We start from the raw sequence: 23,892 nt of genomic DNA, 5'->3' as shown, positions 1-23,892 counted from the left end.
TCTGCTTGCACTTGTAATTATTAGTAAGAATTTTTTTTTCTGAGTCAGTTTCTGTGGCGGCTGATTGTAAAAGTACCAAATATAAAGCACATGATAAATGAGCCAACTCACACTTCGCCTTACTGTCCACTCTCCCTTCTCTTACTATGGCTGGCATTTTATTAAAGAAATGATCATATGTAATTGGCCTTTTTGTTTGCTTAAATACATGAATCTTGAAAAGTTGTTCTGCAGCTCATCTATCTCCTCTACCAAGATTCCTCAGATCTGTTGGAATTAAAAGCTTTTAAAATTACCAACTAAAAATTTTTTCATAAAAAACATTAGGAGAGAAGACTGGAAGCTTCAATGTTGCATTGTTATAACTTCTTCACTGTGAACAAAAAGATAACCCTTACCAAGGCAGCCCTTGCTGGAGTTTTCCTGTCATTGTTTTTGCAGTTTGCTGAGATATCATTTATGGCCTTCGGGGGGGTTTTTTGTTAGCTTGTGGGATTTGTTTGTTTGTTTGTTTGTTTGTATTTTACTCACTCTAGAATGACATCCTTTTAATTTTTTTCCCAGTTACTTTAAACAGATGGCCTTATGCAATGATTCTGAGTGCTCTCTAAGTCTCATATTTTTTGAAAAATAGGAAGAGTAGAAACAGTACAGTATAAATCACGTGGGAAAATCTGTAAAATAAATTCAGTCAGGGCTCCATATCCATTCACTGGGAAGCAGAAGCAAAGCTCTGAACACTCCTAATTACCAGCACTAGGCCATACAGCCTGAACTGATGTCTGGAGGTCTGCACTATAAATAACGTTGGCAATACATGTCTGATATTAATAAAGCAGACAGACCTATTGCTAATTTGAAGGAGTCTTCCTTTTCTACCTGCCTTTTTTTTTTTTTTCTCTCAGCTGCTTCATGCCCGCTATGTACTACAGCTACTAAGTGAAACTAGGAGGGTTCTCAAGGAGATGCCAAATATCACCCATCTTTCAACTTCCTACTCCAAGGAGATAACTGTCTGTGGTAAGGTGCCAGAGAAGATAACTGCTTTGGGTTATGGGTTGATATTATAAGTGGTTATAGAGTGATACTTTTCCAAATTTTGCCATCACAAGAAAATTCTCAATGCCCTTTAAAAAATTTATTTATTTACTTTTCCCCACAAATGCATAAATTGGAACAAAGAAACAAACAAACAAAAAGTTCCTGAGTCATAATAAGTATACTTTAAGAAATTCCCTCACCTCCTCTTTCCTGTTCTTGTTTAACATTTCTGAATGAGTCAGTATTAATTCAGCTAACACTGCAGTGCAGCTTAAATACTCCTGCACTTCCACCTCTAAAATGCTACCAAGTATTTTGATCACTGGCTGTAAGTCTCACCTCTTTCTCCTCTCACTGAGATAAAGACCTTACTCAGTAATGATTTTAATGATTTTAATCATAATTTACTCGGTAATGATTTTAATGAGGGCTTAATATGGGTGGCAGAAAAGACCTTTCATTGACAGCATGACTATTTAGAATAAATTGAAATGATAATAACCCCTCATTTCTAAGGAGACCCAAGAGGATAGATAACTCTCTATACAACCAACAAATTAGTCTCACAAAATGGTGTGTCACACAGTAAAGAACTAAGAGCTCTTTGCCCATCTATTTTGTTACACTTTTGTAAATTATGGATAATGGGATGCAGTATCCTGACTTGACACAGAATGCAGCCGCTGCAAAACAGAACAATAATGGTGACATAACTCTTGACATCTATAAGTGTGTGCTGTGTGTAACAGTAAAGTGGTATAAGAGGTACTGTGAGACATGCAAAACAAATAATGTTTTTTAAGATGTGGTTATGGACCTACTTTGATTGCCAGGAAAGGGTTTGTTTAAATGAGGTTTGTATAAACAATAATTTGTTTAACCAACAAGACCCCTTTCCAAACCAAGGGAACACAGGTTCATGCTTGTTCACAACACAACATGTTCTTGTTAAACAAACATTCCTCTTCATGTTTGTATTGCATTTGTACTATGTAAGCAGCATCTAAAGGGAACCCAGTCCTGTACTGAAATGAAAAGCTTTTGTAACCAGAAAGAGCCTCTGCAGAAGACAGATAACCCATTTTTAAGCATAATTGGTCCAAAATGTTGATTTCCTTAAAATAAGGTATCCCTCTCTCCATTTCTTGTAATTTCAAATTAATAATGCAGATTAAATATATGCCCGAAATGTTTGCTTCCACATATGTGATGAATACCTACCATGGCTTGAAAGATCCCTTAAATTCAGCAGGCTCATAATTAATCAAACACAGAAAACGTACACAGGGTAAAAATGTCACTTCTCTTTTCCTAATCATTGGTGGTAAAAGCATATTTTCACAAGATAGGTTTTGAAACTGTTTTGCAGCTTTGTGGTGGTGAGTCATAGACATGAGAAGGTTGGCTTCAGCTGCAGCTACAGCTGCATGAAATGCAGTCAGATGCACATGGAATCTCTGTTCCAGTGATCCTTTGTGTTGGGGTGAAATTCCCCTGCCTGTTCCAAACAAACCTCTCAAAAAGGGCCCAATCTGTCATTCCTGTGGCCTTAGCATTGAGGCACGCAGGCATGGATAGTTCTTGACACTCTCCATCACTTCCTACTGGTAGTAAGCAAAACCTGTCCCTGAAACACGTTCTGTTGAGCAGTATAAAGAGGGCTACTTGGTAAATTTAAACCCATTAGTATGTACAAGTCTATTATATTTCAAAATGTCTTTCAGTGACATTTTCTGGGTTTATATACGTAAGGAAAACATGGGGGAAAACTTATTATGTCTAACCAATTCCAGTTTTACAATTCCATTTCTTCCTCCTCTGTGAGAAAATTTTTTTAAAAATGTTTTTGCTTCCCATAGGAGATTTGCATGGAAACCTGGATGATCTTTTGCTGATATTCTATAAGGTAAGTAGGTACTCCAAGATGTAGCATTTTCACTTTATGACTTGTTATTAATAACACATATTTGTGTGTAAAAGTTTTATCACCATTAGAACTGTTCATGTGGTGTGCATACACCACACACACAAATTCTGGAACAATTTGGTGTCTTTGTCAGAGCTTTTCCTTCTTCATATCCTCCTGTTCACTGGGAAGGAGAAGATCGAGGAGATGATTGTTTTCCTGAATGCTGAACTGCAGCATGAGCCAAAACTTAAGAGGACTCCTTGCAAAATCTCCAAAGTTCTGCCACTGTTTTAAATTCCATATTGACTGAAGTCTGCTAAAATCAGGAGCTAAATTAGTTCCTGATGTAACACTACACCATGGATAATTTTGACTCTCAAGAAAAATGCAGAAGCTTTCATTTAGGTCTTCCACGATACCTGCATGTTTTTTGGTTTGGTTTTGGGTTGGTTTTTTTTCGTTTGTTTTTAGGGTTTTTTTTTTTAACAGGAAACAAGAAAGAGTGCTGTTTAAAAGCTTTTTAAGCCTTGGAAGCAATCACATGATCTGCACAAAATAGAAGTACTTTGGGCACACTTTACATATCCTTTTTTATCATGCTAAAAAAGCATTTCTCAGTTTTACTGATGTGTAAAACAAATTAAGCTCCAGGCTATCTTTTCCACAATTGTATGTTTAACTGAAGATGCAGGAAATGTTGTGTATTTAGTTTCACGTTTATCTTCAGTATGAATCACCACCTTTGATTTAGCAGGTACTCTCTTTGATTTGAGCTTTCCGGGGAGAGGGGGGGAAAAGGTTTGTGTCAGATCCTTACACATTCATCTGCACTGAATGGAGACTGAAGTGAGCTAAACCAGGTGTTTAAATGATGTAATTCTCCCCCTGCTTCCAGCTTTGTTACCCTTCATCTGACACTTGTTGAATGTAAATGTCGTTGTTTTGCCCAAGTGCATACCTGGAGTCTGTTGAAGTATAGTTAAAGTATAATCAGACCTTTTTATAGAGTTCTGCTTTTCTTATTAATCAACCATCTTTAACTGGTCCTTGGCTTGCAGTCTTTTGGTTGTTTAGCTCTCTTTTTGAGACTGGAATAAGATATATGTTGGTTTCATACACAGAACCTGGAATGGGAAATTTATTTTGAAGATAAATGCTCAGATATAATTGTATTTTCAGCTGCAGTCAGCCTGCATTTTACTCTTTTGGTGTAAACAGCTGCCGATTCTTTCCCCTCTGCCTAACAGATGTTATAAAGAGAAAAAAAATAAGCAACTCTAATCCTGGTTTCAGTAAATTTAGAGCCAAAACTCCCACTGACTTCAGACTAGAGATAACACCCAGTTGCTCTCTGTTAAACTTCTACGGAAGTCCCTTCCACCAAACCAAATAAAATGGGCAAGTATTTTGTCACTTCAAAGTAGTTGAGAATATAGAGAACATATGATAGAGCTGATTAGTTATTTAGAAGCAAATTAAATGACACTATTTTCTGTCCCCTCTGAGCAGTTTACTCAGATAAGCAGCGAACCCAGTCAGCTCCTGGGATCCATTTTTTTTCTCCTTCCCAAACTCTGTTCCGGTTGGAAGGGATTTCATCCTCTGAGTTGGTACGAACTACCTTAAACAAGAGGCTGCAATCCTAAACAGTGCCATGGGAGTGATCTCAGTGTTCACAGGGCTGTGCAGAGCTGAATGGATTCTGGAGGCCTGCATGCAGACCAGGCTTGTCACAGCACTTCCTCAAACCAAGCCCCGCAAACACACAGAGCTGGCAATCTACAGCATATTGATACAATGCTGCAGATGGTGTATAATCCTTACACCTGGCTTGGCTGAAGCTAAGACAGTTACTTATTTTTTCTCAAGAACCAGTTTGTAAGGTTCATTCAGTCCCTGCATTAATCTTTATTAAATTACAGCATTTCCTGATATTCCTTGAAACACTTGAATTTTAAATTATGTATTCCTAAATTAGATTGTTAAAGGGATGCTATAGATAGAAATAGCCTGAAGCAGTAGAAAATGCCATCAACAAACGGAAGTTAATTAATAACTAACCCAGGAGATACAGTAATGATGCCCAGCAGCAAGTTGCTAATCATTATAGGGCCTTGTTTGCCTCTCCAACATGTCAGAGGCTGCAACAGCCTTTAATTTAGTTTTGCTCTTGTTGTTGGTTGAAACCACAGAAAAGGAAACTGCATGTCTGTGGAGCAAAACTAAAATGTCACATTGAAGTTGGAAGTCCAAATGAAACTTGCTTAAAACGCAAACTGTGTGTAAGCTTTTCCAAAAGAAGGGTGATTGAGTCTGGAGAGTGCTGCAGTAGATCTGTCTTTACATGAGGACTGCAGTTAGAGTGGTTGTGTGTATACTCACAATCTGCTGGTGAATTTACATGCCTATTGGTTTTAAGGCAAAGCTTTTATTTATTTATCTTTCCAGAAACTGCTGCTGAGTTTCTGCATCTCTTCCACTCCCGAAATCCATCCTATCCTTTTTAAAATCACTTCAACCCACTGCATTAGTAGAGTCTCATACATTGCCACTCCTATGAGCACAGAGTAAGCACAGGCCCCTTCTAAGTTAGCTTGGAAAGGGCTCAGGACAGGCTAGAGCAAAAACCAAGGAAGTTGTATTTACAGCAGCCAGGATGAAGAGACCAGGGTTCACTTCTGCATCCTGAAAACACAGGACACTGACTGGGACAAAAAAAGATATTCTTGTATGGTTTCAAATTACAAGTTTCATTGAGTCCCTGGCCAAATCACGTATCCTGCAATAAAACTGCTAAGGCAGTACACCAGCAATGCCATAGGAACACAAGAAAGGCTCGACATGACACAGTAGATACATTCAAGAAGTGGATGTGCATGTCTTGCAATGCTGCCAAAAAATGCTGCCAAAACTGTTAAGAGTGGCTTCCACAGTTATAATGTGATTTTATAAATGTGCTATTGATATTTCTTGTGCATATCAATTGAGAAAACAGAGGTTTCTCTTTTCTAGCAAGTCAAAGTTAAAATACTATTTCTGATACTCATGACTGGAAATGGTGAAGCTACATATAGTTGGTGCTATATTTTATGTAAACTGACGGCACCCATTGAAGTGGTGGTAATTAATCTAATCTAAAACATATAATCAGTTCAAAATACTTTTTTTTAATAAGTCACCATTTATAAGAAAGCATTTCTCTGTATCTTCAGAAAAAAAAAAAAGGTAACAAATAGCTGTATGTTCAGCCTCTCAGGTTTGTGAGCTTTCCAGTATATCTTTGCCCTCATGAGTAAAATTCAAGTAGTGCTTTCAGGATTAAAACAGCTGAAATCAAACTCTTCAAAGTTCTGTCTTAAGATTTTATATCCTCTGGACTATAGTCTTTCTCAGGAGTTCTGGAATCATACACTGCAAACAATGTAAATGTATGAAATTCATTCAAACTTACGTCAGAAGATAATTTTTCATGGATTTCTTATCTTACATTCAAAGTGAATGACTGCCTTCTGTTTGCAAGTGCATAATTTCCTGGCAATTTGCATTAACAAAAATGTATCTTTTACTACAAGACTGATGTTCTTTTTGGTCCCTTTCAATTTAATATAATAGATTGAGGAAAGGATTAGAGATGGCATTGTAAGAACAGCTAGAGAGGTCATCTCTAATGGCTCAGGTTGTCTGATATGGAGGTTTTTATTCTAAGCAGTGGAAATAAATGCTGCATTTTAGATCTCTGTATTATGTAGGATTTTTTTTCAGAATTTCTAGCAATGGGATCTCATTTAAATGCTATTTCCTTTATTACAGTAGCATAGTAGCCTCTCTAAATGCCCCTCCTTTTTTTTCTTTCTGCAGAATGGTCTGCCTTCAGAACAAAACCGTTATGTCTTTAATGGTGATTTTGTCGACAGAGGGAAAAATTCTATGGAAATACTTATAATCCTATTTGCATTTCTTCTTATCTATCCCAATGATTTACACTTGAATAGAGGAAACCATGAAGACTACATCATGAACCTGAGGTAGATTTTGGGGGTGGGGCAGGTAGTATCTGGCCTTTCACTAGAAATGTTTGAGCTTTTGAATGCTACTTTAGCCACTGTGACACCCTAAAACAGAAATAAAGTTTTATTAAGTAGTCAGGTGTAGCTTTGCCTCTTCAACCTGTGTGGGGGGAAGGAATATCCTCACTACACACAGACATTTGAATGGGAATCATGTCTTGTCTTTGATCTAATCATAATCCATTGAAGTCAGAGGGCTTAGTGCAGCTTCCAGAGTATCAAAATTGGGGAAGGACAGATGGAAGGATGATATTTTAATTAAAGAACATATTTAGCTAAAGCTGATATTTTAGTTAACTTTGAACTAAGATGTCACTTCTCAAACACAAGGGGCAGGTAAATATCCTACCTTCTACTCAGTGGAGCTTCATTAGTTGGAGGTGTCAGGGCAGGAAAGCTGACACTCTTTTCTAACACAGACATTTGCACTCAGCTGTGCAGTGTTGCCAAGGGAGTGAACACAGCCAGTGGCTCTGGCTGTAGTCAAAGTGTGACTTGGAGACAAAACCATCTCACAGATGTAAGAACTCCTCGGTCCTACTCCCTACAATTCTAAACCACCCCAGAAAGTCTTTGGGTGACTGACTGGTGGGTAACCTGCTGTACCCCTTGGATCATTTGATGTGTGCACACAGGATGTATTGCTGTTTTAATGCAGAGGCCTGTGTTAACATCTAGGTTAGAGGCCCACAGTCAAGTCCTATTAATGATCCACATAAGAGAATCAGTTTCACATGATAGTTACTTTTTCAGCACTAATTTAAAAAAACAAAAAACAACAACAAAAAAACAACAACAACAAAAAGAAAAAAAAACCACCAAACATAAACCAAGATCAGTTACTTAATCTACAAGGTAGAAAAATTCCTACCCAGAATAGTAGAAAATATTAACTAAGTCTGTGATGATATGGAGTGCACAGGTGTAGTCCTGTGTATCACTCTTTTCCGGGCATTTTGATTAGCAGTGCTGCACATTGCTAAATTTGAAAGCTGAGTGTTGTGAAAATGCCCCTTGATGAAGGATATCTTGGTGTTAAAAGAATGAGCTATCAAAATTCTTGTCCCTTGTGGGGGAAAAGACATAACAGATGACATTGTTTAAGAAAGTCATATGTTCAAGGCCAGGTTGGATGAAGCTCTGAGCAATCTGATCTAGTGGAAGGTGTCCCTGCCCATGGCAGGGAGTTGAAATGAGGTAATCTTTTAGGTCCCTTCCAACCCAAACCATTCTACAATATGATTCTATGGTGATATGATATTTAAGACAAAAACTCTGTGAAGGTTTTGTGGGAATTTTTGCCCATTACCAGTTAGGTTCCTTTGGAATTTCTCTCTGGTATCTAAAAGGTAGAGCTGGCAAAAAGGCCTCTTAATAATTATTGGGCTGGATTCGGTTCCTGACCTCTATTATGTACAAGAAACCGGTTTAACTGAATTCTCAAGACAGAGTGGAGGAAAGCACATTTCAACTGAAGTGAGATAGAATGGCAGGTGAAAAAGGGAGCTAGAAAACTCCTGGAAAACACCATAGCACAGGAAGCCATGCAGAAGGGGCATACTGAAAATCAGTTCATTATGCTGTCCTGTTTTCAGATATGGCTTCACAAAAGAAGTTTCGAAGAAGTACAAGGTAAGACTCCTCCTCCTTCCCCTATATCTTTTTGTACTCTTGCACATGTAAAATGAAACCTGTGTAAACAAGGAAACTTCCAACCAATTTATTTAGGTGTAGAAGAGAATTACTTTAGTGATGTAGTTGAAATTATTTTGGCCTATCAGTGGAATAACTGGCAAAACAATTTTAACTGCTGGTCTCTTATGCCCAGAGATCTGTGGGACAAAATAAGTAACATCCATAAGACCAATCAAGAACACAAAAAGAGGTGAACATGAAAGAAAAACTAAATGCTACAGAGACAATCGAATGGCCCGAAAGTAAATGTCAGAACATGTTTGTCAGGATTGCAGTTCAGGATATCACCTGGACAACACTGTTCATGTAAACTGTCGCAGACATTTTAGCAAAACCTTGAACTTAGAAGCAACAGCATCTGCCAGAAACAGGATCTAATGTAAGAGTATATTTTACAGGACCATTGGAAACAGATTTTGTGCCTTCTGCGAGATGTCTTTAGCTGGCTTCCCCTTGCCACTATAATTGATAGCAAAATTCTTATCCTACATGGGGGGATATCAGACACGACAGATTTGGATTTTCTGAATGCACTTGAGAGAAATAAGGTAAGAGATCATATTCATATGAGGGTAATTTTGTTTTCTTTTAAAAATTTTGCAGTACAAATGCTAGGATCAAGTTGTTTACATTAGGAAAGGAAATGGCAGCAGTATAAGGCATGTAAAAAAAATAATAGTCCAATTTTTCTTCAAAATCAGGGCTTAGGAAGGAAGGTTGCAGTAGGTGTGAGAGCCAATTGTTTGGCTTCCTGCATAACAGGGGTCTTTTGACCTTAAAATAGCTAAAACCACTTTAGATGCCTCCTCCTGCAGTGATTAGCCAGAAAGTATGAAAATGACTTGATTCTCAGGCATTTCAAAACACTTTAGAAATCAATCTAGCAACGTATTCCTTGCACTGCCTTTTGTCCTGGGGCTGTGCTTCTGCCATCTGTTGTGTGGGGGAAGTTCTCCACCTGTGAGGCACTCCCTTGGCAGCAGCTGAGCATTGTGCATGTGGGAGAGCCTTTCCAGAAGGATCAGACTTCAAAAACTGGCCTTGATAAAACAGAATCTACTGCTTTTCATGGATTTAGAAGACAGAAATGTTCATGCTTTTTTTCTGAAATGGTGAGCAAACACAGATCTTCCAAATCAGAGGAAAGTGGTGTGGGATTTGGTCTCAATTTGGACAACTAAATCAAGATGTCTGCTTGTGGTCAGGGTGCTGAGACTCCTTATAGTCAATGGAGTTCCAGGGGATCTGATGGAGATCATTGCTTAGGCACGTGTCTCCAGTGCTGTTGAAGGAAGTGCCCCATAGGCTAGGGATGTCCCCTCTGGCCTTTGCCTGCCTCTGAAGAAACTCTTCTTTGTAGGTCTCCTCCACCAGTCCCCTTTAGGCCAGATTTGTGTCTGCCCCCCTCAGACTAATTCACAGACACAGTGGAGCATCTCAGATGGCATAGGAGACCAATGTTTGTGCAACCTAGTGTACCCTGTCATCAGTGTCTGTGGAATCTAGAGCTATTTCTGCCATCCCCGTATTTCCTAATGCAGAAATAAATGCTTTACAGGACAGTCAGTTGTGTCTCTTTTTCAAAGACATGAAAAAGAGCATGAACACTCCTGATCATTGGAGTCTAGGCTCTATTGGCTGTACCACGGTGCACTAAAACTGGGTGCCTAACTACAGATAGAGGTGTCCTAACTGTGAGATGAGTTCTGCCCGTGCTTTCACCAGGGCTCAGCTCTGCACGTTTCTGATGCAGTATCTGTAAAATGCAGAATTAACAGGTCAAAGTTGCTGCCACAGGAGAGCATTGCTAATGAGACATGTGTGGGCCACAACCCAGGGTGGTGTCACTCAAGGCCAAGTGATGTATTTTAATTGGTACAGCTGGCAGCTGACAGGTCTCAAATATTGGTCAGTGCTCTGGAGAATAACCCAGTGTTGTGCACTTTGTTTTGAATTAGTCCTTTTCTTTGTTAAAAAGTAAAATTCAGGCATCTGTGGACTGTGTATGTTTTATTGGTGGGTGTTTTTGTTTTGGGTTTTTTTGTTTTGGTTTGGGTTTTTTGGGTTGGTTGGTTTGGTTTTGAGGTTTATTTTGGCTTTGTTCTGGAAATAAGCTAGTATGAGAGTACTTCAAATGAGAAGACATTCCCTGGAGAAGAGTCCATGTTAGTGGTCATCCATGGAACCATAGCACACCACTCCAAAAAAGCAAATGCCCTTGCATGTTGGAGGAGTTTGATTTAACAGTGTAAAGCCTGATGTAATACTTCATCAATTTCACTGCCATCTTCCTGATACTCTATTTGTTTTAGCCAAATTAATCTAACAGCATGGTAGTGTGTCAGAACAGAAGTGAATGGACTTTCACCTTCAATACAATATGAATGTATATTTTGTTTCCAGGGAAGCTGGGCACTGAAGCATCTTCCCTGAGCCCAGGCCCTACTTGCTGTACAGTGAGACCTTAAGACTGACTGTGTTTGGAATGAGTCTGTGTGTCTGGATAATAATATGAAAGCAGCTCTGAAGAGCCTGGTTACTGATAGGTATAAAGCAAAATTTCTGCAAGTGCCAAACACCTGCAGCTTCTCTGAAACCTGTGAATTCAGGACATTATGAGAGTTAATATTAGTCAAACTCTCTGAGTTTTCCTGAGTGCAAGAAACATGAGCTGGTGTGCCTTTCAGCCAGCATCTCTGTATCAACTTTTGTTGTTGTGGTGGTAGTAACTTTTTTTTTTCTTAAAGTTGAAATCTTTGATGCGGCCACCAAAGCCAGTGAGAGACAGACAGGACCAAACAAACAAGAGAATTCCCACGACCAAATCCAGTAAACACATTGCCAACCAGCATGTTGCAGGGAAGACACAACACATCTCTTCATCGGGCTCCACTGAGCCTTCAGGCTCAAATTTGCCTCCAGACCCCGCCCTGAAGGAATGGAAACAAGTAGGTGAAACCAAAGACACACTGATACCAAACCCCTCCCGCACAAACTCGCCAGGCGTTCTGTTTAGGCAGCGTGGTTATGAGTCTGAGAGAATGGTCTCTTATTAAGAAAACAGTCATTCTAAGGAGTGTATTAGATACCTAAAGTTTTTTGGATGCTTTTTGTAGACCTGGTAATAAAGGCTTGGGGTTTTATTCCTTACAAGTAAAATTTTCCCAGTGTTTTGTTTTCTTAGCCCTTAGGAGGAGGAAACTGCTCACTACGAAGTGGGTTTGCCTGCCCTCATGTGGTTGGATCTGTTGGTACAGAACGGGTTGTCGGTTTAGACAGGTCAGACTTTGCAATTGTTGGTGAGATAATGCACCTTTCTTTGGCTATACTTTTGGCAGCTGAATGCTGATAGAGCCCCAAAAAGCCACCCAGATCCTGAGACCTACAGGCAGATTATTCAGAAGTGGGAAGTTTTTGTCCTCTGGCTGTTCATTTCCTCTTGAATATTAGAGCCAATATGGAGCTTTAGTTATACTGTAATTTAATAAATTGTGGCAATTTGGAAAGCTCAATTTCTCTGAAAATCTGATTTCCCAAGATACCTCTCTGACCTACAAACTAACACAGTGGGCACAAGCAAGGCCCTCTTTCCCCCAAAAATCTGACACTCCCCCAGCTAATCAAGCATCCACTAAGGCATGCTCATGAACATGAAGTGGAATGTGTTAATGCAAACCTTGCCCAGCAAGGTTTAAACAAACACATTTTGACTAATGTTTTCTACTGACTAGAATTAAACCATGATAATTCACCTTCATGTCTGAATCCTGCTAAAATGTTAATATGTGAAATGTTGGTTTGAAACATGAGCTAACTGAAGACAATAAAGCCAAAGGCAACTCTTACCATGTTGAGAGCAGGTACTCCCAAGCTTAGGTAAAACCACTGACCCATGTGGTTATCCAGTCTGTGCTGGGAAATAGAAATTGCCTCTCCTACCTATATGTGAAGAAGGCAGCTTGTGTTCTCTTTGAAATAGCCCAGGTACTGCTCCTGATGCACCTGCCCAAGTCTGAAAACCTCAGCTGTGAAAGGAGGTACGTTCCTAAAAAGATATCTCTTCTGGGAAAAAAAAAAAAAAATTCATCCAAAATCTAGAAAGTGTTTCTTAAAAAGGAGAAGAAAAGTCTCAGCACAAAAGAATATGCTCCTGAAAGAAAGGAAAAAACCCAAGACTTACATGTTAGCAAGGATGTGTTTTCTCCCTGTACTGTGGGGCTTTTGCTGTGGCCAGGATTTTAGACAGCCATAGCCTGTCAGTCTTCCCCCACTGTTAGTCCTCACTTGCTTGAGTTTGCTCTTTACAGATCCTTGACATTCTGTGGAGTGATCCAAGAAGCCAAAATGGCTGTACACCAAACAAGTGTCGAGGAGGAGGCTGTTACTTTGGTCCCGATGTCACTGCCAAGCTGTTTGAGAGGTATAATCTGAAGATGCTCATCAGGTCTCATGAATTTAAGCCAGAAGGTTATGAGATCAGTCATGATGGGAAGGTAAGATGCTTCCATGTAAAGTAGAATTCTCCTGTGAATTTCACAGGAACATCCACAGTAGATTTGTCCGCAAAATTTATTCTAAAAAGGGAGAGCGACTTTGTTAAACTGGGTTTGGGGGAACTTTGTCCTAGATAGATGTTACAACAAATTACTGAGTTCTGAGTAACAAAATTCTTTACAGCTTTAGGGAGTGGGGCCCAGCTTATTACTGACATGAAAACAAATGGACATCAACAAAATCCCCAAGAAGAGCTGTGTGTAAATACAGTTCAAGAGATGCTATAAGCCTCTAGAAGTCTTTAATTTATGGATTTCTCTTCTGGCCCTGCTTTCTTACATGCTGTGTTGGGAGGCCAACAAGAATCCTGAAAAACAGGTCTCTCTTAGAAAGAGGTTTCTGTTAAACAGCATGTTGTATCTCACTGCCCTCTGAAGTGTGACAGGTCAAAAATAAAGGCCCAGAGCTCTGACTTTAAAGGCAAGAGCAATTTGGTGAATGACACAGTTTTATATGTAGACACATAATTTTGTAACTTGGAATTTTTTCTAAGATCAGTTTCAGAAATCAGCGTCAAGAAGAGCTGTTCTGGCCAATCCAGTTTCTTTGTTTCCTATGATCAGGTTATCACCATATTCTCTGCCTCTAACTATTATGAAGAGGGCAGTAACCGGGGTGCTTACATCAAGCTCAATCCTGAACTGACGCCTCGGTTTGTGCAGTATCAAGTCAGCAAGTACACGCGCAGGCAGAATCTCCGCGAGAGGTAAAGCTGTGTGTTGCATGCTGTGAGGGGTGGACTCTCCTCACATGTGAGTGTACCTGCCACAAATCTCGAGCTTGATGGAATAACTGAATAGGCATCCGTTTTCCTTGATTCTCCCTGGTTTTCTGTTTTACAATTTAAAAATTAGTACAGTAGACTAAACATGTTCTAAGTGTTCTAACTTGGTTTCCTGAGAAACTCCCAAAGGTAATTAGATGAGGTAAGCAGTTCGAACAGACAATTGTCAGGGACTCATAAATGGCCTGCACCTGCTTTAAGGCTGCAGTGTTAATCTGGACAAATCCTGTTATGAATTGAGCCTCAAAAGTTTATCATGACAGCTTTGCCATGCCTAGTACTGTGGTCAGATTACTAAAGGAAAGCAGCTTAGAATTACCTGCATAAACTCAATTATCTCATAAACTCAGATTATTCTTATGGAGCATCGTTGGTTTTGTTTTTTGTGAGGTTTTCCCCCCTCTGAATGTTGTCTTCCTCCCCCACCCCCTCCAGTGTTCCAGTATGTTTTGGGTCATCCTACTTAAACATACTAGACCCTAAACTTACTACATGTTAAAGGATAGAAAAAATTGATAATGAATGTTGAAAAACAAAATGCTTGAGGATTTTAATCCTTTAATAATCTGCTGATTTTTTTCTTCCTAGGGTAGGTACAATTGAATCATCTGCCTTAAAGTCCTTACGAGAGAAGATTTATGCTCACAGGTCTGAACTCACCACTGCTTTTGCACAATATGACGTCAATGGCACAGGTACTACTCCTCCTCTGTCCGGCTGCCACCATGGGGAAAACAGCTTCCATGTGTCTGTGGGGCAGAGGGGATAAACTCCACGGAGAGGAGTCCTGCCTGCCTGCCAGTGTCAGGCTGAGGACAGCAGAGGCTAGTTGACCTTGTTCTCCCTGACCACAGAGGAGAATAGATGCTGGCAAGGGTTTAGCTCCAGACAACAACTTGAGGGGATGAAGCTTGAAGTAGAAAAAAGAAAACTGAAATATGGGCAAATAGAGAAACGGTGTTTGCCGTTGGGTAGAGAGTTTGGGCAGGCAAATCCAGTTCCAGAAGCTGAAAGGTCACCACCACCTTCATGTAGGAGTGTCTTCAGAAGGTGTCAGACAGGGAACTGGGATCTCAGGTTGGAGGGAACTGGTCTCCTTCTGAGTCTGGGAGGTATCTGAGGAAAGTTGGCTGCCTATGCCTCCAGCAGACACACAGCCTTATCTATGCCTCCAGCAAAAACACACTCACCCCTCAGCTGAAGAAAAGTCAGTGCTAAATTAATAGATTAACCTTTAATGTAGAAGCAAGAAGTTGATTTCTACCACAAATACAACTTTTCCTTGTGATGGCTACTCACTTGACTGTGCCCTGTGCCCTTACAAGGGCACTCAATAACACGACGGTGTTTCTTTGGCCACCGAACAGCTGTTTCACGTATTTCTGTCTGGTTGAGTTTTCAGCCACATGTCACTCTAACTGCAGCTCAGTTGAAATCTAAAGTACACCTTCATGGCATAATCTGGCTTTGTCAAAAGGTGTTAAAATATGCTGAACGTCATAATAGCATCACAACTTTGTGTCAGGAAAGGACCTGTGGAAATGCCTAGTTCAACCCCACTGCTCCTTTTTTATGAGGGCTTTTATCCCAGGGTTCAGAGAAAATCCTTGTGTTTTGTAACCCTTTGTGCTGGTGACTGATGTGTGCTGTGTCCTGTACCATTTGTAACCATGACCTGACCCCTTCTGGCAGGCAGGATTTCTGTCAACGACTGGGCTGCAGCGATGGAGTCTGTCCTACAGCTGGAACTGCCCTGGAGGATGCTGCGGTCTCAGCTAGCACAGATGAATCCAGATGGAGAAGTTGACTTCATGTCATGTTTTTATGATTTGAAAATGGGTCAACCTATAAAAGAGGTAAAGAGAAAAACACCTCCTTGCAGTTCTTGGAGGAACAACTTGCGGTGCAAATTGAAGCACAAGACAGTGGTTTTGCCCATCAAGTAGACATCTACATCTGAACTAGTTGCTGAGCTTCCTTTTATAGTTACTGGAGGAAAATGAGCACTGCTGGGGTACGAATCATCATCCCCTGCTAAGGTAGATGCTTAAAATAGGTTGGATGAATCACATGCAAGAACTGCTTCTTACTTTCTGTTGGCTTTTGAGGGCGTTTAGATAACAGAGCTGAGGAGATATGACAAATTCTGCCCAGAGCACTCAACCCTTACTCTTTGAAATGAGCTTTTCAAACAAGCGCCAGAGGCAGTTCAGGCCCCTGTGGGAGGAAGTCACATTTGTAGATGGACTTTTAGATGTTTATAATGGTATCTGAGGTCACTTCTACAGAGCCCAGTTGTTACTGAGTGGCTGAACAGTGCTTTGGGACTGAGGTATAACCATCATTTTCCTAAACAGCAGGATCCATTCACATACGTACAGTAAGTGCTTTGTATGAGTGCATGGTCTACATCATCCCTAGATTATCCATATTTCCACAAATAATTCCTGAAGGTAGGAGGTGTGAAGGGCTCCTTTCCCCCTTGCCCTGCCATCTGAAAGTGACGGGTTTTATCTGATTATTCCTCAGGGCAAGACATAGAAGTGTCATTCCAGAGAACTCAAACATAAAGATTATTTTTTTTAACATTTGACAAGTTAAACTGGGAAAATGGAAATTGGATAGTAGATATTCTGTTGGTTACATTAACTCAAACCAATATCTGAGTAGCTTCTTGTATGTGATTTCAAAACCAGGCTCAGCCAGCTTTGGCAGAAACACTGTGCAGATACAGAAAAGATCTGGAGATCATCTTTAACATCATTGACAAAGACCACTCAGGTAAGTCCAGGTACCTCCCCTGTGTCAGCTGAATGGAGCCTATATCAGTTATCTTTTCCCCACTGTGTTTCCTCCTTAAGGCTTCTAAATATAGGGGAACCAGAGGTGATGTCATTTCTCCAGTTTAGTGGAGACTATTTTAAGCAGTCAGGCTGCAACCATATAAGGGACAGTGCACAGAGCTTAACAAGAAAAAATTCTCACATACCCCAGCTCCAGTATTGGCTTCACTCTTGTGGGGGCTTTTTCTCCCTTCCACTGTCTCTTTACTGCTTTCTCAAGTCCACTGTCAAAGGCATTCAGTCATTACCTAAAGTAAAAACGTGCTTCAATCATGAAAGCACTAACCCCACCATGGTAGGCAGGTAACTGTCCTGCAGTGAAGGAGTGTGCATATGTGTGTTTATGCAGGAAGGGGAAACAACACTGCAAAAAGCAGCCTACTGTCTGTCTCCTTTAGGTTTGATTTCTCTTGAGGAATTCAGCCAGACATGGAGACTCTTCACCTCTCACCTGGGCATTGATGTACAGGATGACTCCATTGACAAGTTAGTCCTCAGCATAGACTACAACAAAGATGGCCACATCGACTTCAATGAATTTTTAGAGGCCTTTCACATTGTTCACAGACTCGAGAAAAAGGCAACCTCATGAAAAGGCAGAACTTGTTGTGAGTTGTCTTGGAAGCTCAGCTTGCTGTCATTAGTCATAAAAGGGCTGCTTGATAGAGTCACTGCGCAAGTCTTTATTTAGCCCCTCCTGGTTGATCTGTACCTGCTAATAATGGGACAGAGAAGATGAAAACCCACACTTAACAGTACTACCGTGTCATTGCCACACACTGCCAGGACCTTACAATTCACTTCTGCCCTCTTGGTGGCATCGTCCCCATCACTCTAATCCCTCAACATTGCCAAGGTCATGCCTAGAGCTGTGTAGGAAGAGAGACTTTGGTACGTGTCTGTCAGCAGTCCTTAGTGACAGCTGAGAGCATTGATGACCACAAGGAACATATCAGACCCTCCCTGGTGATGGAACAGGCACAAGAGAGTCTGGCTGTAGGTTGTCCGTTGCAGGAGAGGAAAACAGGGAAGAAGCATCTAGTTAAAATGGGTAGGCCTGCATTTAATCTTGCTCTTTGCATGATGCAGAGGAATTAAATCGTTCCAGGTCACTATCTTATCCTTCCAAAAGTTTACAGGCACAACTTAGAGGATCTTGGTTGAAAGGTGTTTACACTCGCACTAGATTTCCTCTTGCCACTGGTTACTTTCCCCCACATTTGTTGGGATTTAGAGCTATGAATCAACCATAACTGTTTCTGAAATGGAGCCAGGCTCTTCTCAGTGGTGCCGAATGATAGGACAAAAAGCAATGGACAGAAACTGATGCACAGGAAGTTCCACCTGAACATGAGGATGAACTTTTTTCCTGTGCAGTGACCAAGCACTGGAACAGAAGGCCCAGAGAGGGTGTGGAGTCTCCCTCACTGGAGATATTCAAGAACCATCTGGATGTAGTCCTGTGCTATGTGTTATGGGATGACCCTGTCTGAGCAGGGAGGTTGGACCAGATGAGCCACTGTGATCTCTTTCAACATGGCCCCTTCTGGGATTCGGTGATTCTGTGATAACTTGTCACCTTAATGAAGGCTAAATCCATAGCATGTTAATGCAGCACATGATAGATCACAAAATAAAGCTTTAGCTTTCTGAGCAATGCCTAAGTGGGGTGTCTCTGCCTATGTTTTGGTATCCTGCCCCAATCACCATAGAATGCACTGTTCTGAAGACAAACAGGGTTTCTTAAAAACAGAGATGAGTAAGAACACAATAGTAAACATATCTTGATACTACAAAACCTAAATATTCTTGCATATAGTTAAACATAAATTCTTTACCAAGAAAAGGAACTGAGAAATTCTGAAACTGAGTTTTTGGGAGGTAGCAAGATGGAAGAGTTTCTTGCCCTCACATGCCTCTCTCCTTCCCCTGACTGCAAGCCAATATTCCCATTCCTGCCAGTACCACCCTGGCAATTCCCAAGGGGGAGAAGTCAGGACATCTGGCCCTAATTCTCTTGCATCTTACACTCTGAAAGCAACATCAGGTCAGGAGCTCTTTGGTATTACCTTATTCAGCCTCAGTAAATCCAATGCACATAAAGTGCTTTTTGGGTGGGAAAAGGTTCCATCCTAGTCCATCTTTAAATTTTAATAGCTAAAAATGAGCTAAGTAAAGCAGCTCAGTTTCATTTAACAGAAGTGTTGAAAGTACAAAAGAAGCATCCTTCCAAATTTATCATCCCAGAATGTAGCAGCAGCCCAGGCTTAAGGCACTGCTGTCTCTCTTAAATCTTATTTTCTACATTTAAATACAGAACACTTTTCCAGAAGTATTTTGTAACTTGACAGATGAATGAACAAACATGCACACACTTATTTCTACCGCCTTGGAGAAGAGGAAAGAAAAAATCTTTAATAGTGCAAACAAAATTTACAGTAAAACTTCAATGGCATTGGTAATACATAATGTATATTTTTAGCATGCAGTTAATCTGATCAGTCCCACCTTATTCCAGTGGAGTGACAAAAAGGCTCCACTTATGATGGCCAAACACCACTGTTTGTGGTGGGATCTTGCTTCCCACTGTTGCTTCCATGCAGTGGGTGTGAAATGACAAGGTGGGACTGGACACCGCAGCTGTGGAGTCCTCCTTTGCCACCTGCCCCAGTAAAGAGGACAAAGCCAGGGTCTGCAATGAGACAGAGGAGCCCTGAAGGATGGCTGGCAGCCTCCAGTGTGGACCTCCCCCACTAGGGACACATTCCTGAACCTGGCATGAAGGGGACTGGCCTTGAGGGATCACTTCCTGAGAGGGGATGCCAAGGTACAGTTGCAGCACAGCTTCACTCAGCAGGCAGTGAGAGCCTTTTGGGGATACAGGACTGAGGAGCTGAATCATTTGAGCTAAAAAAGAAGGCGCTGTCCTGTCAGCTGCTGGTGGCACAAAAAGCCCCCTTACCCCTGACAGAAGGAGGGTGGTGGGGGAGTAACTGAAACATCTAACACCGGGAATGCATGCCACTTGAGACTGGAACTGGGAGTGGGAAAAAGCCCTGCTGCTTTTACTTAAATCCAAACTGTTTGACCTGAAGCTCTTCTTCTATAACCCCCATCCTCAATCCCTTTCTTCAGTCATGATTCTATGTAGCAGCTACTTAATATTCCAGATGTGAGTGGTCCTTTGAGCAGCACCTGAATCAACATGCAGATGAGTGCCCAAACTCTCACCCTACAGCTACAGATGGCACCAGGGGTGGCATCTCTCTCCTGCTTTCTGGGCAACTCTGCTCTTACCTGCAGACCACTCCAAAAAGTGTCCAAGGTTGGACCTGGACTGACTCAAGCTCCCACCTCACTCAAGGCCCTGGCTACTGCCAGAGGGGTGACATTCCTGCAGTGTCCTGTGCCCACATGGGGCAGCCCAGGTGTTTCACTACCCCACAGAAAGTGGCTGCCCCTTTGCAGGGCAGCTAAGGACTTTGTGGCTCACCTGCACCTTCCAGGAACAAGCAAGACTCCTTCCCTGAGAAAGGAGACTACAATTAGCAGGAGAGAAGTCAGACAGACTTTGTACTCCACCCATTCAGTTTTCACAGTTACCTGTGGGACCAGCAGCTAAGGGAGGTCAGTGGTGCTTTTGATCTGTCTAGTTTGACAAACCCATGTCCCTGTTGGCAGCAGGGAGAAGGCAACAGCTGTGAGCAGGGAGGGCACTGGCCTGGGGGAGGAGGGTTGGGGCCAGCATGTGGTGCGAGCTCTGAGCTGGACACAGATCCTTATTCTGCCAGTTGCCCCCCACCCCAGCCCTGTGCCTGTCTCCAGGCACACCCAGCTGCCCCCAGCACTGTGTGGGTGCTTCTAACCTCACAGCTGCAAACTAGTTGGGGCAGCAGTGCTGGTCAGGCTGGCATGAGCAGCTCTCAGGTGAGTCTATTTTAATTCACTAATGCCCTTGTTTCACAGGATGTGTCTGTTCACCTTTGCATTCTTTCCATAAATGAGTTTCCAGGGACTGGGAGCTGGCAGTGTCATCTGCTGGCTCCCCAGGGAGGCTGCACAGCCAAGGAGAACCTCTGCCAATTAGCTCAGCCCTGCACAAACTGCAAAGTCGTCCTGTATTTTATCTGGGAGCACACCCTGGTCACTGCCAGTGCCAGCTCTGCTTTGCAGCAGCCTCACACACACAGGGGATCTTCAGGAAAGCAGGGGGTCTGTGTAAAACCTTAGTTGCATAATTGGGTTTGCACTACAAGGCAACTCTCCAGTTGCAATGGTTCTTCGCTCTGAGCAGTAACACAGCAGCAAGGTGCAGCTGTGCCTGACCCTGTTAAGTAATATTAGTTTGCCTTCCACTGGCCTTGTGTTTGAATCCCACCCTTCACCACCAGCTACCTAAACTCTTCAAATTACCACATAAATACTTTCCAATTGCCTGCATTCCACGTGGTAATTCATTATGACCATCATGAATATACCATAACCTAGGTCATACTGTGAATTTGATATTAAAAACACCAATGACACTCTCATTAAAAAAGAAGCGTTAAGGGGTGTCCAGGTATGTTAGTCCATACATTTAATTGCCTTAGACTTCAATGCAGCTGCCATGTAAAACCAACATCAGCCTTCTTGTTTCTGCAAAAAGTCATCTTGCATCTCTCACAGTCTAGGATTCAAGAAGAAAAGCAAAAATAACTGCTACTACTTTTTGTATGATACCAGGTAAAATAAAAAACTATCACCTTGCTGTTGTGTGCTTATGCTCTGCACTGTCACATCTGCTTAAAGTAGACAAAGGATTTTACTTCCTTTTACTGGGAAACAAGCCAAGTGAGCTCTCACAATACATATGAAAAGTTAAAAAAAACAAACTAAACAATAACAAAGGCAAACCCTTACAAAACAGGCACCACACCAATAAAATGACTTCTACACCCAAGTGCTAATTGTATCTGAACTGTCACTTTATACTGGCCCCTGCACAGGCCCATGGTTCCCATGGTGGTTTAACACAGGGCTCCTGGTCCTCTGGACTACCAAACTCCTCTGTCTCTGAAAAAACATTACATCACCTCACACTAAGGCCTCCCACACCTTCACTCTCTTGAGCCAGTTCCCAGATACTGCTACAGCAGCAGTGACTCTGTAGAGGGACAGCAGGCAGGGTGTCATGGCCTTTGGAGCTCAGACCTGCTGGGACCATGAGGGCTGGCAACTGGCAAGTGAGACAGGACATTACTTCTACTGGAAACAAAAACCTCACTCTCAAAAGCACCACACACTATTGTTACAAAAAAAAAAAATTCAAATCCTATACAAATGGCACAGTTATGTTCTGAAAGAGTGGAGGGGAGGCTTACAGAAATACTCTTATTGGGCTTAGTAGCTCAGAAAGTACTTACTTTTTACAGGCCTATCTGCTCTTTTCCCCTCTACCTGGCAAGACAGAATTGCTCTGATCCTTTCTGCTCACATGGCAGCAGTGCTGCTGAGGGAACCTGTCTGTGGCCATGGAGAGGCTGAAGCTACTGCCACTTTCCTAAGCTGTCAGCCAGGTGCTGACATGTGGCTGGTGGCAAAGCCAGCAGCACAGGCACAAGGAAAACCACTGCCAATGCCTGGGGACACACCTATTCTCAGAGCTTCCAGTGGACAGCATTAACCTGGGAACTGTCTGCAGGGAGACTTCCAGGCAGCCCAACCCCTAACTACATGAGACCAGTGTGACTTCAAATTAAAAAGAAAAAAAAGAAAAAGAAAAAAAGGAAAAGGAAAAAAAAAAGAAAAGAAAAAAAAAAAAAAAGAGAAACATCAAAGCCTTCCATAAATTCACGCTACACTGGAAGGGCCACAATAATGCCATTCTTAACTCTGAGGCTGTTTGCAAGGGAAATGATCAGGAGACTTGGAAAGGGTGCTCAAGGGGAAGAGGTTTATCTTGCTCCATTCAGAGGAAAGGATTACAGGCATAAAACTGTCTGTCACATTGGAGAAGCTGGAGTCTTGAGATTTTGCCTCCAAAGTCTTGGGGATGCAGGGAAGGAAGCTATTTTGTTCAGATTAAAGACAGATGCAGCTTCCTGACAGAGGCTATCCTCTCAAATTAGTGGATATTGTAGGATGTTTGTCCCTACTGGCCTTAGCCCTGCACTGACTAGGTGCAAATGAGAAGAGAATCAGGGTAAAAGTGTATTAGAAATACCACCACGTTATTTCAAGTTATTCTTACTCCTCTATTTTCCCTGGATTTTTCACACTGTGCATTAGTGATTCACAATGATGTACATTTACACACAGCAGGAGAAAAATTAATGAATTCCATCACTTCCCTTATTTGTGAGACTCTGTGCCCAAGATGCAGCTCCCTCGTTTTATTATGCCTTTTGATCTCCACAGAGTAATCTGTTTTCCCCTTGGCAGAACTGTATAATTCTTGCTAATTTAATACAAATTACATTTATGCACTTTGGGCAGAATAAGCCTCGTTATTTGTTATTTCTTGCACACTCTCCTAAAACCAGGCCAAATTTCAGCTCCCTGTCCCCAGCAGGTCGGTGTGCACAGAGCATCCCCAGCAGGGCCAAATGCTGGGGGAGTGGATGGCACACACGGGCAGCAACCACAGCCAAAGGGTTTGTGACAGGGAACTGGGGAGGAAGAGCCTCCGAGCCTTCCCTCTGTGTGAGGCATCACTTACTGCATTGCACAGCCTGTGCTGGGCAGGAAATCGTGTAAATAAATAATTATAGCTTTTGTTAGGTAAGTCATGGTGCCATAGGCTCCACTGGGAGCACTGTCATAAAAAAAGTGGCAAATTCCTGTGGCTATGTCCTTCTCCAAGATACTACCAGTAGCTCCAAATGATTTCTGTAAAGACACAAGCAAAGAAGTAGGGCAAGTTAGGTGTGCATGCTTATTTATTGGAAAAAAACCAACCACATTATGATTTTCTATTTGTGCTGAATACTGAAAGCAATTCTCTTTCCCCTCATGAAA

At 41.7% G+C, this 23,892-nt stretch overlaps 2 protein-coding genes and 1 long non-coding RNA gene across 7 annotated transcripts in view; 1 reads left to right on the top strand and 2 right to left on the bottom strand.

Moving 5' to 3' along the window:
* Positions 1–21,959, top strand: part of PPEF1 (protein phosphatase with EF-hand domain 1) — a 43,272-nt gene extending 21,313 nt beyond the window's left edge. For 2 of the 3 annotated variants that reach the window (XM_069002691.1, XM_069002700.1), the window contains exons 6-14: positions 906–1,020; positions 2,901–2,947; positions 6,809–6,975; positions 8,613–8,649; positions 9,111–9,260; positions 11,460–11,660; positions 13,020–13,205; positions 13,830–13,972; positions 14,639–15,536. In XM_069002691.1, the coding sequence (XP_068858792.1) occupies positions 906–1,020; positions 2,901–2,947; positions 6,809–6,975; positions 8,613–8,649; positions 9,111–9,260; positions 11,460–11,660; positions 13,020–13,205; positions 13,830–13,972; positions 14,639–14,819 (1,227 nt within the window). In that variant the 3' untranslated portion in view covers positions 14,820–15,536. Of the gene's footprint in view, positions 1–905; positions 1,021–2,900; positions 2,948–6,808; positions 6,976–8,612; positions 8,650–9,110; positions 9,261–11,459; positions 11,661–13,019; positions 13,206–13,829; positions 13,973–14,638; positions 15,537–15,742; positions 15,907–16,746; positions 16,832–17,291 lie in introns of those variants that run through there. The other variant, XM_069002709.1, reaches the window with a different exon arrangement.
* LOC138104023 (uncharacterized) lies at positions 15,266–17,294 on the bottom strand. The gene is made up of 2 exons (XR_011147920.1): positions 17,040–17,294; positions 15,266–15,895 (listed from the first exon to the last, which is right to left on the bottom strand). It is a non-coding gene; the product is annotated as an uncharacterized lncRNA (long non-coding RNA).
* Positions 19,283–23,892, bottom strand: part of PHKA2 (phosphorylase kinase regulatory subunit alpha 2) — a 44,820-nt gene continuing 40,210 nt past the window's right edge. For all 3 annotated transcript variants that reach the window (XM_069002680.1, XM_069002572.1, XM_069002647.1), the window contains one exon: positions 19,283–23,763. In XM_069002680.1, the coding sequence (XP_068858781.1) occupies positions 23,590–23,763 (174 nt within the window). In that variant the 3' untranslated portion in view covers positions 19,283–23,589. The remainder of the gene's footprint in view (positions 23,764–23,892) is intronic.

Source organism: Aphelocoma coerulescens, chromosome 1 (genome assembly GCF_041296385.1).
Source record: "Aphelocoma coerulescens isolate FSJ_1873_10779 chromosome 1, UR_Acoe_1.0, whole genome shotgun sequence".
Lineage (NCBI taxonomy): Eukaryota > Metazoa > Chordata > Aves > Passeriformes > Corvidae > Aphelocoma > Aphelocoma coerulescens.
The sequence above is the reverse complement of the archived record's forward strand: the minus strand, read 5'-3'. Positions and strand labels throughout refer to the sequence as shown.